This window comes from Cardiocondyla obscurior, linkage group LG19 (assembly GCF_019399895.1).
Source record: "Cardiocondyla obscurior isolate alpha-2009 linkage group LG19, Cobs3.1, whole genome shotgun sequence".
NCBI lineage: Eukaryota > Metazoa > Arthropoda > Insecta > Hymenoptera > Formicidae > Cardiocondyla > Cardiocondyla obscurior.
The window spans coordinates 1,302,514-1,318,039 of NC_091882.1; the positions used below are offsets into that span (position 1 = coordinate 1,302,514).

General features: G+C 35.4%; 5 protein-coding genes and 1 long non-coding RNA gene across 7 annotated transcripts; 2 read left to right on the forward strand and 4 right to left on the reverse strand.

Annotated features, from left to right (window-relative positions):
- Positions 1-175: 175 nt before the first annotated feature.
- On the reverse strand, positions 176-1,332 carry LOC139110000 (transmembrane emp24 domain-containing protein 2). The gene is made up of 3 exons (XM_070669490.1): positions 1,098-1,332; positions 497-843; positions 176-399 (listed from the first exon to the last, which is right to left on the reverse strand). The coding sequence occupies exons 1-3, from the start codon at positions 1,222-1,224 to the stop codon at positions 250-252; spliced, it is 624 nt and encodes a 207-aa protein (XP_070525591.1). The 5' UTR covers positions 1,225-1,332; the 3' UTR covers positions 176-249.
- Positions 1,333-1,569: 237 nt separating this feature from the next.
- On the forward strand, positions 1,570-3,074 carry LOC139109996 (sn-1-specific diacylglycerol lipase ABHD11). The gene is made up of 4 exons (XM_070669484.1): positions 1,570-1,889; positions 1,949-2,105; positions 2,262-2,627; positions 2,693-3,074. Exons 1-4 carry the CDS (start codon positions 1,774-1,776, stop codon positions 3,008-3,010), a joined length of 957 nt encoding a protein of 318 aa, XP_070525585.1. The 5' UTR covers positions 1,570-1,773; the 3' UTR covers positions 3,011-3,074.
- Positions 3,046-5,285, reverse strand: Unc-119 (unc-119 lipid binding chaperone). Its single transcript, XM_070669489.1, has 4 exons — positions 4,886-5,285; positions 4,677-4,790; positions 4,257-4,556; positions 3,046-4,172 (listed from the first exon to the last, which is right to left on the reverse strand). The coding sequence occupies exons 1-4, from the start codon at positions 5,019-5,021 to the stop codon at positions 4,042-4,044; spliced, it is 681 nt and encodes a 226-aa protein (XP_070525590.1). The 5' UTR covers positions 5,022-5,285; the 3' UTR covers positions 3,046-4,041.
- A 106-nt stretch (positions 5,286-5,391) lies between these two features.
- On the forward strand, positions 5,392-11,021 carry Drosha (ribonuclease 3 drosha). The gene is made up of 10 exons (XM_070669423.1): positions 5,392-6,604; positions 6,758-7,001; positions 7,074-7,265; positions 7,355-7,712; positions 7,787-8,204; positions 8,358-9,309; positions 9,442-9,651; positions 9,729-10,051; positions 10,129-10,274; positions 10,415-11,021. The coding sequence occupies exons 1-10, from the start codon at positions 5,583-5,585 to the stop codon at positions 10,633-10,635; spliced, it is 4,086 nt and encodes a 1,361-aa protein (XP_070525524.1). The 5' UTR covers positions 5,392-5,582; the 3' UTR covers positions 10,636-11,021.
- On the reverse strand, positions 10,931-12,562 carry LOC139109995 (pseudouridylate synthase TRUB2, mitochondrial-like). 2 transcript variants are annotated; one of them, XM_070669482.1, is made up of 5 exons: positions 12,417-12,562; positions 12,178-12,340; positions 11,652-12,060; positions 11,441-11,577; positions 10,931-11,372 (listed from the first exon to the last, which is right to left on the reverse strand). In XM_070669482.1, the coding sequence occupies exons 2-5, from the start codon at positions 12,323-12,325 to the stop codon at positions 11,110-11,112; spliced, it is 957 nt and encodes a 318-aa protein (XP_070525583.1). In that variant the 5' UTR covers positions 12,326-12,340; positions 12,417-12,562; the 3' UTR covers positions 10,931-11,109. The 2 variants fall into 2 exon arrangements, with proteins under 2 accessions (XP_070525583.1, XP_070525582.1); XM_070669481.1 differs by having other exon boundaries at positions 12,178-12,559.
- A 330-nt stretch (positions 12,563-12,892) lies between these two features.
- LOC139109938 (uncharacterized) lies at positions 12,893-15,020 on the reverse strand. The gene is made up of 6 exons (XR_011546921.1): positions 14,858-15,020; positions 14,519-14,675; positions 14,207-14,402; positions 13,855-14,050; positions 13,501-13,697; positions 12,893-13,346 (listed from the first exon to the last, which is right to left on the reverse strand). It is a non-coding gene; the product is annotated as an uncharacterized lncRNA (long non-coding RNA).
- Positions 15,021-15,526: the final 506 nt, after the last annotated feature.

Consider the following 15,526-nt stretch of genomic DNA (forward strand, 5'->3'; position numbering starts at 1 on the left):
TTCCTTTCTTTTTTTTTATTGTATGTATTCTACCGTTATGGAAACACCCGTGATTGCAATAGACTCTTAATTTCGTTATAAATCTTAGAGATATAAGAAATACCTTAATGCTAGAGATGTACAGGGTGGATTTAATCCTCGACCGAGTGGTGAGCGCATTTTCCACAGCGATGACTTATTGTGAATGAGAGATAATTTAATTACATAGAAAAATGTACAATGAGTTCACGCATCATTAGTTACTCTAAGTTACACGATTCTCCGAACCTCAAAGAATCGTTTCAAATAAAAGATCTGTCCTATCGTCACGAGAACCAATACCAAAGCTTCAAAGAATGCCCATACTACGACACGGAAATTTGTACTCTCGTTGATCGCTCTGTGATTCCGATCACGAACCTGAAAGCAAAGAGTCGTTTATAAACGTTGAATAAATGAAATTGATAATTAGAGCATTAAATCAGTATACATATATATCTTGGTTTCTTTATAGTACCTGCATGTACTCTTGCTCGTTCTTGACGCCCCACAAACTGGTGCTCAAGTCTTTAATCATATCATCTAACTTGCCATGATTGGCGTCGCCATCCTGACCTTCTCCACCAGCATTATCGTCAGTCTGCTTCTTATTTTCATCAATGTCCATGTTGAACATCACTACTTTTGGAGTCATTGTACTCTTCTCATTGCTAAAGCAGTAGGTGTAAACCCCAGTCGTGTGTGCAGCGAATGTATACTTTCCACTGCTCTCCTGATCACCTTGGTAGATTATTCTACCGTCAGGGCCAACTATCTTGACGTCTATATCTAGGAATCCACCCTCCGCTATTTCAAATGTAAGGCCTACAAATATATAAAATTGTCTCAATAGTAGGAACAGAACGTACGTAAATCTTTAATTAAAAAAAAAAAAAAAAAAAAAAAAAGTAACAAATAACGTTTTTAAAACATTAAAGAAATCGATAGAGTAGCAATTGTCACGTAATAATCGACAAAATAAACAACAGGCTTGATTTTTTATTTGACGCGCTAACATAGATGCAGCAAAAAATGCTCGCTTAAATCGCTATCGCGGTGAAACGCAGGAGGAAACTAACCCATCTTGGTGCCGAACTCGACCTTATCGAAGAAGCACTCTTCGGCATGGGCATCTACAGTGATGAAGTAACAATGGACGCTGACGCCAGATACGGCCAGGAATACGAAGAAGCTGAGCCACCTCATTTTTCTCGCTTAAATTTTACCGTATAATCATGAAAGTGACATATGTTTCTCCCTTCTTATGCACAAACCGATCGTTCGTCCTCACAGCGGCATGTTGCTACTACAGCGCCACGTATACACGTCGCCACGTATTAAGGCCGGAGCACATACTTTTGCATAACGCATAATGCATGCGAGTAAAGAACACGATTGGCTCATTTTCTTATGTATTTACAGCGTGCCGCGAGATCATTGGTTAGTTAATGAATTAATTCCAATGGGCTAAAAGATAACGTTAAATTTTTTTCAACCCGCGTCTTCGATTGGCCGGCTAAGAAGCGTAACAAAGTGTTACCGTAAATCGGCCTTGATTTAATTTCAAACGACGTGTATATATTGTATATGCTGTATGCGCTTGAAATAATCATCACTCGAGACGTGAGCGCGCTCGTGCGAAATCAATTTCGGCAACAACGAGAATTTATAAATAGCAATCATGCGTGCTATCAGAGGCCTCTGTGATTGTTAAGATAAAGAAATTCGCGCTAATATTTTGCCATCCGATTAAAAATGATAAGTCGAAATTTGTCGGGGTTTCGTGCGTGGAGAAAACCCAGTGGCTTACCTCGCACGGTTAAAAGCCTGCACTTTTCATGTCGTCAATGTTTACGTAGCAATCTTTTGCTGTAGGTACTCGCATCGCAGAAACGCACTCCTAATTTTTAACCTTGCTTTCTTTTTCAAGAACCGTCCCAGTTAAACTCGCCTACACCTCGTACGAGTCAGTGAAGGAAAATGAGCAGGACGCAAAGGAACCTATTATAATAATGCACGGCCTCTTCGGCTCGAAAAACAATTGGAACTCGCTGTCAAAGGCAATCCACCAAAAGACCAAGCGTAAGGTAGTTTTCCTTGATAATATATCAAAGTGCAAATATTAAATTTCGATTGCAATAAACTTTAAATTGTGGTTTGATAGAGCAGCTATGCATTTTATTTCTTAGATCCTTAGCATCTATGAAAGTAACTTTGTTGCGCTTAAGAAAATGAATGCATAGGTCATAGCGGTGGATGCCAGAAATCATGGCGATTCTCCACATTCGTCAAACATGTCGTACAAGGACATGGCAGGGGATGTGATTGAGCTTTTGAGCGACCTAGGTTTTGAGAAGGCTGTCCTAGTTGGCCATAGTATGGGTGGCTCAGCTGTCATGTATACTGCTTTGAATTTTCCGCAACATGTTGAAAAATTGGCGGTTGTCGACATGTCTCCTGTAAGAGCAAGCCCAAATCTCATGCAGATGGAAAGAATTTTTGAAGCCATGCGTTTGGTGATGACGGATGGAAGCTTTACCTTGTCAAAGGCACGTAAAACCGTGGACCAGCAGCTAGCCAAATCTATTAAATCTACTTCAATGCGTCAGGTAATATTATTTTCTCCCGTTTTGTTTTACCTTCCATAATCATATTTTCTATTGTTTCTGTGTAGTTTATCCTGACAAACTTGGTAGAAGCAGACTCGGGAAAGTACAAATGGCGAATTAATCTGCCAGTCTTGGAACAGGCGTTCTCAACTCAAATAGCTGTATTTCCTAATGTAGGCTCAAAAATCTACCCTGGCTCTACGTTATTTATAGGCGGTGCTAATAGCGATTATATTCAAACGAAAGACCACGAGGCGATCAAAAAATTATTTCCTCTAGCGGAATTTCATTATATCGATGGAGCGAGTCACTGGGTCCACGCGGATAAACCTAACGAATTCGTCGATCTTGTAACAAATTTCATTAATTATCCAATCTTGTGATACTTGTGATTTTGTAAAGAAAAAATTACGAAATATCGTTTGTAAATATATATATATATATGTGTGTGTGTATTTTGGATACACTCCCAAATATTACAGACGAATGTGAAAAGTATTTGAACAATAGTAATTACTAAATTGTGTAAGAGTAAAAAAAATTGCAAATTATCTGACTGCGGCAGAAAAGCGCCGTTGAGCATTATAGAATACAATTCCTAATTCAGTTTGCCCTCCATTGCACATGTTACTGCGTAGGCTATATTTTAAAGATTAAAATGCTAGTGGAACCAAATATAATTCCACTTAGAGGCCACATGTGTCAATGTGTGTTACACGTGCTTAAGTAACGATACTCGCCATTAATAAACGCGTGGCGATTTAGCGAAAAACGGACACAAAAATTAAAAATTCTATAAAATTAAATATCACTTTGATACAATATTAATTCAAAAATTAATAACATATTTTTTTTTTTTTTATACTAAAGAAAAATAGGAACTATTCAATTTATCAACAAACTAATTATGTGTAGCTTTAGATTAAAGCGTTTTCATTACAACATTCGCATATTTAAGAATCAATGATCGATTCGCAATTTTAAGCTCGTTTTTGTGCCAAAACACGAAATATCAAATACTAGCCGAATGTGCAGACCGATTATCTCATCATTGCTGTAACACGTAACTGTGATATACTTTTATAATTCTATACAAAGTGTCGCATAGTAAACGGACACTTTTTCGGAAGTAGATAGAACTTGTGGATACGAGAAGAAAAGACTCGGCTCCCTCGCGTATCTTCGTTCGCTTCGCCGCCGATCCGTACGTCGAGTAAGCCACGCGATGAGATAAGGGCAACGAGGGGTATTGCCCCAAAAGTATTAGTACTTTTAAAATTTATTTCTCGGCTATTATCGTGAAAAATGTAAAACTAGGACTTTTCTTTTTACCTCAATAAGTTCTATCTACTCCCGAAAGTGTTCATTTCCTATGGGACACTCTGCATATCATTCGCAATAATACTAATCAACATTACAATACATCGTGCGTTGTATGCCCACCGTTGTATGCATAGTCAGCCTTATTGTGCATCACAAGCTGATTGTCAACGAAATAAAATGAATCGGATCTTGTTTCGAATGGATTTGCGATCATTTCAGAAACTGAAAAAATATTTACAATTACAATTCTTTATCGTATAATTTTAGGCGTTATTAACGGCTCCGTTGAAATTTTCATCGACTTACCTAGATCCGCAGGCAACGTTGGAAACTCATAAATGTGTTCGCATGTATTCTTGCTGTTTGGTATGCAAAATCCAAATTGAAAATCGAAAGTTTTCAACAACCTATCTCGAAAAAAGTGCCGTTCTATCATTCGGAAGTTATTAATCGGTTTAGGCCCTACTAAAAATTCGATTGTTGCTCCAACCGTTTTCAATTTCAAGAATTGTGGGGTGAATTGATATCGCACAAAGCGTCCCGTGTTTGCATCCTCAGATCCGAGTTCTTCACAGTCTGATTCTGACTCTTGGTGAACGTCGCATTCTAAGGTAAAAATTAAATAAAAAAAAAAAAAAAAAAAAAAAAAATAAAAACAAATATAAAGGCCTTTACAAATTATAATTAATTATGGATAATATGTGATATCCAAGATGCATTGCATACCGCTAGCAGGAGGTTTTGTTATCTCAAACAGTACAGCGCCAGTTTCTAGATCCCTAATTTGGAATCTTGTAAAATCTATGTCATAGATATTGGCCTCGGGAGAACAGAGGTACTCTGAAAAATTGTATTGCTATGAATGCTTGATACGACAAGCGGTATTGGGCAAGAAAACAAAGACGAAGGTATTCAAGTTTTATATAGAAACGTACTGTCCGTGATGGTCGGTAATCGGAGCACCATCTCTGGCGTCACTGGGCCGCTTTCGATATCGTCGGTGCCGTTCTCCGCGCTGTACGACGCGATTGTTCGAGCCTCGCTCGACTTGTTCTCACTGTCCACGCTCATAATTTATTCACAGGGCCGAAACGTACGGAACAGGCGGTCGGCATTCGGTCGTACGAATGGGTATTGGCCGGAATGTGGTTCGAGACGGTTAGCGTTTTTCGGAGCGTTGATCTTGCGACAGGTTCTATCGTGTGTTCATCGCCTTGCCGTCAGCCCGTTCGCCGCGACCACTCACCATCCTCGGCGGTCATTACGTCCTTCGCGTTTCCCAGATTTCCAGGTGTAAACATCCTGTGGTCAAAAGATTCATAGAGGCGCGCTTCAACCTCGAAGAACGTCGAGTTCCATATTTTCTTTTAAGCTGGACTAGTGCAATCAGTTCGGTTGAAACAAACACATCTGATACGTCACCCTGTTGGCCCTAGCCTAACCTTATCAAATTCGGAGTCAGCAAGTTGTCGTAATGTCGATACAGCTAGTGGAGTATTTTTTTTTCTTTTTTTTAAATTATAATTCTTGTGCAAAAACTTGTGCAAAATTGTTTGCGTCGACGTTCGCAGTGAGAAACACAATCTAGATAATTGTAAAACTTGTTTTTAGAGAGAATAATTTCGCACAAAAATGACGGATCCTTCGTTTATGAATACTGAAAACACCTATTGCTGGAACGGTGAAGTGGCCCAGCAGAATCAGGAGTATTATCCAATTCCTCAAGTGTCAAACTTTTCCGACTACGCTCAACCTTCGAATTACAACTCCTCGTACTCCTACAATGTACCTTCCTGTGACGTACCAAGTATTCCTCCTGCTAATGCATCAACCGTTTCTCCTGTTAATATACCCAGCATTTCTTCCTCTAATGTATCAAGTGTCCCTCCTCCAAACGTATCGATCAATCCCCCCAACGTTAGCTCGACGAATTCAGCATATGATTTTACATCTACTATTAATACTTATTATAATGAAATGATGAATTTTTCTTCCAACATGCCTTATCAGAATCAAACAAATCCGCAGTACAATGATCAGTACTACGATAGAACGTATTCTGCACAAAGTAAACCATATACCAGTGAAAATTATGCAAACTGGAATACAAAATCAAATAATGTCTATAATGATAATGATAGCAATGAATGGAATTCCAATAACTATTCTGCAAATTGGACAACATATCAAAATACATCTACTTCGTGGTACGACACGAATTCAGCGACGTATGACAAAGAGAGATGTGCGACGCAAACATATGACACAGCATTGCAAAGAATGGAAGAACCAAAATATGATAACAGAGAAGTGACATCCACTCGTGCAGTTAGCCGGCAGAGATCTAGAAGCCCATATAGTGAACAAGAGAAAACATACAGATCACAATACGATGATCACAGAGATAGACATCATCAGCACAGTAGAGAAACATCTAATTCGAGAGATTCTACATATAATAATAGACACTTTGAAAGGTCCTCGTATAAAAAGCATGGAAGTCATTCATTTCGTTCTGAAGGATATACAAGCTATAGAAATAGAAAAAGATCGAGATCAAGAGAGACTTATTCGAGCAGAGATCCCACCCCAACTAATAATCCTAAACGAATAAAGGGTCTTACTGAAAGAGAAATATTATTAGAAAAATATAGGTAAGAAAATTTTATAATGGCATTAGCTTTTGTATATAAAATTATATTTTCTAAAAAAAAACAGAAAAAAAAGAAAAACAAGATATATAAATATAGCTTTCGTATGCGCCCATAAAATAAAATTTTTTATTATTATAAAATGTTTTATATTAGACGTAATTATTGTGCCACGAGTAAAGAGATAAAACGAAAATTATATGAATTATCAACGATGGGACCGAAAGGTATGCTCGAAAATGAGAAAAAAATTTGGATACGAACATCACCAGCGGATCTGTACTACGTCAGAGACGAAAATAATCCCAAAATAATGAAAAGTAGTTCTAAGCTTCAAGAATTATGCAAGATATTTAAACAAGTGTTAATAGATAGAGCAGCGGAAGCAAGAAAGTTGCAGGTATATTTTATTTCCATAAATATTTAAGCAAAGAAATTGCATAAATTATTTTTTTTTTTTTTTTTTTTTAAGCCACCTTATGAACAGCCTCAGAGAAAAACAAGAGCTCGTCTTTGTCGTCACAAGTCTGAAGCTTGCAGTAGCTCTTCATCCGATAGTGAAAATTCTATGGATGAAGACGATAGAACAATGGAAGAATTAATGGCAAAAAAGCAGCATCCACAAAGATTACACGCTGAAATGTGGTTTAACGATCCTGGAGAAGTAATATCAAGAGATATCTTATAAATCAATATTTTTACATTAATTTTAACGATATAACATTATATTGTAATTTTTTTTTTTAATCATAGATGAACGATGGGCCATTATGTCGATGTAGCGCAAAATCAAGACGCTCAGGTATAAGACATGGAATTTACGCAGGAGAAGGTGCAATAAACAAATGTGATTTAAGTACGAATAATGCGGATAAATTATATCACTACAGAATAACGATTAGCCCGCCGACAAATTTTCTTACTAAAACACCGACGATTATTAAACATGATGAACATGAATTTATTTTCGAAGGATTCTCCATGCTTTCTCATTTCCCATTAGTCAAATTGCCAACTTGCAAAGTTATTAGATTTAATATTGAATATACAATTTTATATATAGAAGAGAAATTACCGGAGAATTTTACAATACAGGAATTAGATCTCTTTCGTAAGTAATTTGCTCTATTTCACAAGAAAATTTTTTTTACATTATTTATATTAAAATATTTTAAATTTTCACAGAAATGTATCTATTTAAAGAAGTTTTGGAGCTTGTAGATTTCGATCTATATACAGCACAGGATAAATCCGGCTGTGGACAGTTTCATTTCATGCCACGATTTGTACGTGATTTGGCTGATAATGGTCAAGAAGTCCTATCGATGAATGAAGTTTTGAATTATTTGATAAAAAGTAGTACTCTTTTAATAGATCCAAACGATCTATCTAAATTGGTGACGATGCCGCAACACAAATGGCAAGATTTTGCTGATGAAGTAAAGGGAATGGTTGTGACTTATCCAGGGAAAAAACCGTGCAGCGTTCGTGTTGATCAGCTGGATAGAAATCAAGACGATCAATTGTCCACTAACACTACTTATCCCGAGATAGTCCATTTTGGTATTCGTCCACCACAGCTTAGTTACGCAGGAAATGCAGAGTAAGTATCTTACTTATTAATCAGCAATATAATTCAAAATACAATCTGTTTTTATACGAAAGAATTTTTTACGAATTTTATACGAAAGAAATTTATTAATTGAATTAAATGTAAATTTATACTCACAAATACGTGTTTTATAAATTTATATAGTTACCAAAAAGCCTGGAGAGATTATGTCAAGTTTCGACATCTACTTGCGAACATGTCAAAACCATCTTTCGAAGATAAAAGAAAGTTAGAGGTAAAGGAAAATAAACTACAGGAGTTACGTACTCAGAGCAAAATGAAGCGTGATGTTACGGTAGACGTGAGCTCCGAAGGATTTTATAGAACTGGTATTATGTGCGATATTGTGCAACATGCTATGTTGATACCAGTATTAGTTTGTCATTTGAGATTTCACAAATCGTTGGATAATCTAGAACGTACGTTGGGATATGAGTTTAAAAACAGGTATCTACTTCAGCTGGCTCTCACGCATCCCAGTTATCGTGAAAATTTTGGTACAAATCCGGATCATGCGCGAAACTCATTGACAAATTGTGGCATAAGGCAGCCTGAATACGGCGATCGAAGAATTCATTACATGAATACCCGTAAACGCGGTATCAACACACTCATCAACATAATGTCCAGATTCGGCGCGAAAACGGAAACTGAGTCCTCAATAGCACATAACGAACGGCTAGAATTTCTTGGTGATGCAGTCGTTGAATTTCTCACCTCCATTCATCTATTTCATATGTTTCCGGATTTGGAAGAGGGTGGTTTAGCTACTTACAGAGCGGCGATCGTACAAAATCAGCATCTCGCTGTGTTGGCAAAAAAATTGAATCTGGAGGAATACATGCTCTATGCTCATGGTAGCGATCTTTGTCATGATTTGGAACTGAGGCATGCGATGGCGAATTGTTTTGAAGCATTGATGGGCTCACTGTTTCTCGATGGAGGGATAGAAGTAGCTGATCGGGTCTTTGGAGAAACGCTTTTTAAAGGCGAAGAAGATCTTGCCAAAGTTTGGGTAAATTATCCACGGCATCCTCTCCAGGAACAGGAACCCACAGGTGATAGACAGTGGATTCCTAGCTTTGAGCTCTTACAGGTATTATTCAGCGTTTGAATAAAAATTTTCTTTCAACTACAAAACACTTTATATATATATATATATATATATATATATATATATATATATATATATATATATATTTTTTTTTTTTTTTTTCTTTATTACTAGAAATTGACCAAGTTCGAAGAATCAATCGGAATAGAATTCACTCATATTCGTCTTTTGGCTAGAGCTTTCACAGACCGTAGTATTGGTTACACTAATTTAACATTAGGTTCTAATCAACGACTAGAGTTTCTCGGAGACACTGTGTTGCAACTTATCGTTTCTGAATACTTGTATAAATATTTTCCAGAACATCATGAAGGACATTTATCGGTAAGTAATAATTATAATTTAAATATTTTTTACATTTATCACATTTTTTATTATGTTAATTATTATATTTGTCATAGTTGTTACGGAGTTCTCTCGTAAATAATAAAACACAGGCAGTTGTTTGTGACGATCTCGGTATGACTCAGTTCGCGCTTTACGGGAATCCAAAAGCTGAATTAAAAACAAAAGACAGAGCAGATTTATTAGAAGCTTTTCTTGGCGCGCTTTATGTCGATAAAGGCTTAAAGTATTGTCATGTGTTTTGTGACGTATGTTTTTTCCCACGTTTACAAGATTTTATCATGAATCAAGATTGGAATGATCCAAAGAGTAAATTACAACAATGTTGCTTAACTTTAAGAACCATGGATGGTGGTGAGCCAGATATTCCCGTATACAAGTAAGTTTTTAATTTTTTGGCTATAAAAAAAAAAAGTATATCTTTAATTTTATACTACAATTTTATTTTTTCTTCAGAGTTATCGAGTGTAAAGGACCAACTAATACAAGGGTTTACACAGTCGCTGTATATTTTCAAGGAAAACGATTAGCTACAGCTTCAGGACACAGTATTCAAGAAGCAGAAATGAACTCCGCCAAAGAAGCTTTAGAAAAATCGCAAGGTATTATACCCATAAATCGTATATGAAACGAACAATAAGTAAAATAGTATTTATACTAGAAGTTCAAAATAGACTTATATTCTAATAAAAAAAATTTTAAATATTAAAAAATGTTTAATAAGAAATGTGATTATTTTTAGATTTATTTCCACAATTGGATCATCAAAAACGCGTAATAGCAAAAAGTATGAAGATGCAACAATGGCCAAATAAACAAAAAGTAAAGGGAAAATTTGATAAAAGGTCCTATGAAAGATCCGATGATTCTGATTGTAGCCAAAATCGAAAAAGAAGTCTTAGTAGAGAACGTAATATCTCGAAAAAAAGAGACACTTATACTTCGTCCAGCGAGAGATCATAAACGGTTCGTGCATAAACGAGCAGCGTATACAAATAACGTTTTACTGACTTTGACATACCGTATACATGTATAACGCTCGGATCTTATGTTATTATTTTTTAATTATTAACTTAGAAAATTAAACGAATGAAAGATTTTTGACTTTTAGATGTAATTTCATCGATAAAATATTTACATTGAATTGTTGAGAATCATGGTGGAAGGTGTTTCTACGCGAACTGGACGAGAAATCGTCCGCTTCGTTTATGATCTTTCGTATACGATCTCTTGCTAGACAAAGCATAATTTCTTACTATTTTATTGTTATCAATATAATAAATATAACATAACTTTTATTTTCTGTAGAGAAAAATTCAAAACAAAAATATAAACATATTTTTACATTACTAATTTTGTAATATATACCTTGTTTCATGAAATAATTTTCAGCCGTCTTCCTTTTTATTATTTACATGGCCTACTATGTACATTTTGTTACAATTTATCTCTTTTTGTCAATATTGGATCATCTTGTTTTAATAAATAATTGTTTTCATTAATTATAGTGTTACACTGTTTAATATTATTACAAATGTTTTCTAACTCCCAATGTTTTTTTAGCAAAGCAAGATTCAGATTAAAAACTGCATACCGAAAGCATATTATCTGAGTACATGTAGCAACGCTGTGGGCTTGCATTCCCAAGTCATGAATCAAAGTTTTTAAATATATATCGGTCTCATTTATGCAAACAATTTCTAAAAAAATATGTAAAAAATTATTAACATCAAAATGGGTTGTATTTAATAGATATTACGACGTTTACCTAATGTGAATTCAGGAGGTGTAAAATCTATGCATTTTATGCTGTATATCATTGGAATATCTTTATCAATAGGTCTTACCAGACCTTGTACAGCTAACTCATATGCAGCTTGACTCTGTATATCCAATCCACATAGTCTAGAAAAAAATCAATATATATATTAAACTAAATTTAATTAACAAACAATACTGATATTTATTATACAACATACTCAAACATCTTTTTTTGATGAGCATTCTGCATGTAAGCGCATAATCTGTCTATTGTAGCATGCTTAATATGTTTATATGTAGCTTTTTCAACAATTTTTCCAGTTATAAAATACGTGTCTGTTGCCTGCCCTAAGAGACCTTTGACTCGGTAACTAGTGGGAGATTTGGAGTCTATCAATTTCTGAGCCCATGTAGTACCATTATTAATACCACATACCATCAGACCTGACATGTCTTTGGATAAATAATTAACACACGTCAACTTGAAGTCTTTAGGCTGATATCGTGGACCTACAACCAAAGGGTGATCCGCATAGCTCGGACGTGTATAAACTGTCATCTTATAAGTTGTATCACCTTCAATGCACACGTGTTTGATCGGCTGACGCACTTGCATATTGTTCAAATCTAGAAATGTTAAATTATTCTTAAAAAAGTTTTATACATTTCTCTTTAAAAGTAACAAGATGGTTTTTTAATTATATCGCACATAAAATTAATAAATTTAATCAGGTATATCCTAACCTTCACAAAGACGGAAAATTATGGTATCCCGACTGTTTAAATACGTAACGTGTGGCGGTTTGTGAACAATAAATATTCCATTTAACGCTTTCCATGCTATCTTAGCGTCATAAACTATTTGTTTCACTGTCGGCGTCAGAGTACTCATCTTTTAATAAAAAATCTGACGGTAAAATAATACTTTTTATTCACCCTGACAAAATCACGTTAATTAAACTAATAGATAATTGCACAATTACATTTTCAAAGTTTATAACAAATGTAAAAAATAATCAGTTTCGCAAGAAATAATAATTAAAAAAAAAATCATCTATTATAGTCGCAGACACTACACACGTATCTTCGGAACTGCCAAAATCAATGGTGCTATATATATCAGCATCAATTTTCGTAGTTCCGAAATTATCCGTCTATCAAATGCTCCCGGCGCTACCGCCGCCGAAAATACATCGAAAAAGGTTAGAAAGATCGATGTATTCGCGACGGTAGCGCCGGGAGCGTTTGGTAGGCGGAATTTTTCAAAACTACCAAAATCGATGGTGACATATATATATCAGCATCGATTTTGGTAGTTCCAGAAATATCCGTCTACCAAATGCTCCCGGCGCTAACGTCGCCGCAAATACATCGAAAAAGGTTAGAAAGATCGATGTATTCGCGACGATAGCGCCAAGAGCGTTTGGTAGGCGGAATTTTTCAAAACTACCAAAATCGATGATGACATATATATATCAGCATCGATTTTGGTAGTTCCAAGATTCTCCGTCTACCAAATGCTCCCAGCGCTAACGTCGCCGCAAATACATCGATCTTTCTAACCTCTATCGATGTATTTTAAAATTAAAATAATTATTTAAATAAAACGTGGGCACTCTACTAGCTTTAATAAAATCGAATTACAGTCAAAAAATTAACTTAGAACATTCAAAATCATAGACTTTATAAGATTTTTATTTTAACTTATAAAACATACATGTCACTTTTTATAAGTAAATTATTAATATTTTCCGTAGACTTACAAGCTTCAAACTTTGTGGAACGAAAGTAGAATGAAGACACTGTAATGGAATGCCAACAAGACTCTTGAGAAAGCAGCAGAAATTCCCCTCACCAAGTACAGATCACAGTAAAAATTCTGCGGCCTTCCAGATACTCCAATCACAAAATAACTGAAATATATATTTTAGAGTTAAAAAACTTATTGAAATGTAATGTGAGCACTCTACTACACATAAATAAACCAAATTTAAATCAAAAATTTATCATAAAAACCTGAAAATAATTCATTTAACAATATTTGAATTTTTAACCTACAACACATACCTGTCACTTTTTATAAGTTTTATAACAAATAAATCCCGACGATGTACAGGCTTGGTACTGTTTGTCAAGCAAGAAAGAGTTTCAAATTATATAAAAAATCCAACAGGATGGCCGAGGAAGCAGCAGAACTTTCTTGACAATGTGTAGAAGCACAGGAAAATTTTTCTGACCCACGCAACTCTCCAGTCACCAGCAAACTAAAATATAAATTCATTCACAGTTAAAACACATATCAAATTGTAATTAAAACATTCTAATACATTAAATAAAACAGAATTAAAGTTAGAAATTGAACTTGAATGCCTGAAAATAATTTATTTCAAAGTCACTTTACTTTTAACCTCAAACACGTACCTGTCACTTTTCAAACTCTTAATAAAAATAGTTCTCGTCGTTGCACAGGCTTGGCACTTTCTGGGCAGCAAAAAGGAACTTCAAATTTAATAAAAAATCCAACAGGATGGCCGAGGAAGCAGCAGAACTTTCTTGACAATGTGTAGAAGCACAGGAAAATTTTTCTGACCCACGCAACTCTCCAGTCACCAGCAAACTAAAATATAAATTCATTCACAGTTAAAACACATATCAAATTGTAATTAAAACATTCTAATACACTTAAATAAACCGAATTTTAGTCTGAAATTTAACTCAGAAGCCTGAAAAAATTTATTTAGATGTAACTTTACTATTAACCTAAAACACATACCTGTCACTTTTCAAACACTTAAAAAAAATAGTTCCCGTCGATGTAGAGCCTTGGAACTTTTTGGGCAGCAACAGGGAGGTTTAAATTTAATGAAAAATCCAACCAGGCACTCGAGGAAAACGCAGAACTATTTTCACAACTTGTTCAAGTGCAGTGAAACTTCTGTGACCCTCGCAAAACACCAATCACCAAGAATCTGAAATAAACAATTATTTACAGTTAACAGAATAATTCAATTGTATTTAGAACACTCTACAACACTTAAATAAACCGAATTTTAGTCTGAAATTTAACTTAGAAGCCTGAACTCACTCTGCAAAGTATTAGTGCTATCTGGAGTACTAAGTAAGTCGAGGATTTTTCTCTTGCACCAAAAATGGTCAGAGGGACTTCTGCGGCTTCCCCGGGTCTCCGGACGGTTTCCTTGGTTAGTTTTTGTCGCGAACCTTTCGTCCCCAAAGCGCCAAACCTGTAAATAAAGCAGAAGAATTTTTAAATTAAAACTAAAAATCTCATAAGTGACACATTGAAATTAAAGTTATATTTTGACAATTTTCTCACTTTTTAATTAACTGAGGCTCTCGAACAATCTAAAATCGGTCCCTCACGATAGAGGAGGGTACTCTAATTAAATTCTAACGCATGACATACCTGAATTCACTCTGCAAAGTGTTAGTGCTATCTGTGGTACTGGGTAAGTCGAGGATTTTTCTCTTGCACCAGGAATGGTCAGAGAGACTTCTGCGGCTTTCCCGGGTCTCCGGACGGTTTTCTTGGTTAGTTTCCGTCGCGAACCTTTCGTCCCCAAAGCGCCAAACCTGTAAATAAAACAAAAGTATTTTTAAATTAAAACTAAAAATCTCATAAGTGACACATTGAGGTTAAAGTTATATTTTGACTATTTTCTCACTTTTTAATTAATTGAGGCTCTCGAGCAATCTAAAATCGGTCCCTCACGATAGAGGAGAGTACTCTAATTAAATTCTAACGCATGACATACCTGAATTCACTCTGCAAAGTGTTAGTGCTATCTGGAGTACTGGGTAAGTCGAGGATTTTTCTCTTGCACCAGGAATGGTCAGAGAGACTTCTGCGGCTTTCCCGGGTCTCCGGACGGTTTTCTTGGTTAGTTTCCGTCGCGAACCTTTCGTCCCCAAAGCGCCAAACCTGTAAATAAAACAGAAGTATTTTTAAATTAAAACTAAAAATCTCATAAGTGACACATTGAGGTTAAAGTTATATTTTGACTATTTTCTCACTTTTTAATTAATTGAGGCTCTCGAGCAATCTAAAATCGGTCCCTCACGATAAAGGAGAGTA

What these genes read in the sequence shown, in the direction of transcription:
- LOC139110000 (XM_070669490.1), bottom strand. Translation starts at nt 1,224, where the DNA reads ATGAGGTGGCTCAGCTTCTTCGTATTCCTGGCCGTATCTGGCGTCAGC. An exon ending in CGAGTTCGGCACCAAGATGG is followed by an intron (nt 844 to 1,097) that starts GTTAGTTTCCTC and finishes ATATATTTGTAG; the next exon opens with GCCTTACATTTGAAATAGCG. An exon ending in ACGAGCAAGAGTACATGCAG is followed by an intron (nt 400 to 496) that starts GTACTATAAAGA and finishes CTTTGCTTTCAG; the next exon opens with GTTCGTGATCGGAATCACAG.
- LOC139109996 (XM_070669484.1), top strand. Translation starts at nt 1,774, where the DNA reads ATGATAAGTCGAAATTTGTCGGGGTTTCGTGCGTGGAGAAAACCCAGT. An exon ending in TTACGTAGCAATCTTTTGCT is followed by an intron (nt 1,890 to 1,948) that starts GTAGGTACTCGC and finishes TTCTTTTTCAAG; the next exon opens with AACCGTCCCAGTTAAACTCG. An exon ending in AATCTACTTCAATGCGTCAG is followed by an intron (nt 2,628 to 2,692) that starts GTAATATTATTT and finishes GTTTCTGTGTAG; the next exon opens with TTTATCCTGACAAACTTGGT.
- Drosha (XM_070669423.1), top strand. Translation starts at nt 5,583, where the DNA reads ATGACGGATCCTTCGTTTATGAATACTGAAAACACCTATTGCTGGAAC. An exon ending in ATATTATTAGAAAAATATAG is followed by an intron (nt 6,605 to 6,757) that starts GTAAGAAAATTT and finishes GTTTTATATTAG; the next exon opens with ACGTAATTATTGTGCCACGA. An exon ending in ACAGGAATTAGATCTCTTTC is followed by an intron (nt 7,713 to 7,786) that starts GTAAGTAATTTG and finishes AAATTTTCACAG; the next exon opens with AAATGTATCTATTTAAAGAA.
- Unc-119 (XM_070669489.1), bottom strand. Translation starts at nt 5,021, where the DNA reads ATGAGCGTGGACAGTGAGAACAAGTCGAGCGAGGCTCGAACAATCGCG. An exon ending in ATTACCGACCATCACGGACA is followed by an intron (nt 4,791 to 4,885) that starts GTACGTTTCTAT and finishes ACAATTTTTCAG; the next exon opens with AGTACCTCTGTTCTCCCGAG. An exon ending in AACGTTGCCTGCGGATCTAG is followed by an intron (nt 4,173 to 4,256) that starts GTAAGTCGATGA and finishes ATATTTTTTCAG; the next exon opens with TTTCTGAAATGATCGCAAAT.
- LOC139109995 (XM_070669482.1), bottom strand. Translation starts at nt 12,325, where the DNA reads ATGAGTACTCTGACGCCGACAGTGAAACAAATAGTTTATGACGCTAAG. An exon ending in AATTTTCCGTCTTTGTGAAG is followed by an intron (nt 12,061 to 12,177) that starts GTTAGGATATAC and finishes TAACATTTCTAG; the next exon opens with ATTTGAACAATATGCAAGTG. An exon ending in ACCTCCTGAATTCACATTAG is followed by an intron (nt 11,373 to 11,440) that starts GTAAACGTCGTA and finishes ATATTTTTTTAG; the next exon opens with AAATTGTTTGCATAAATGAG.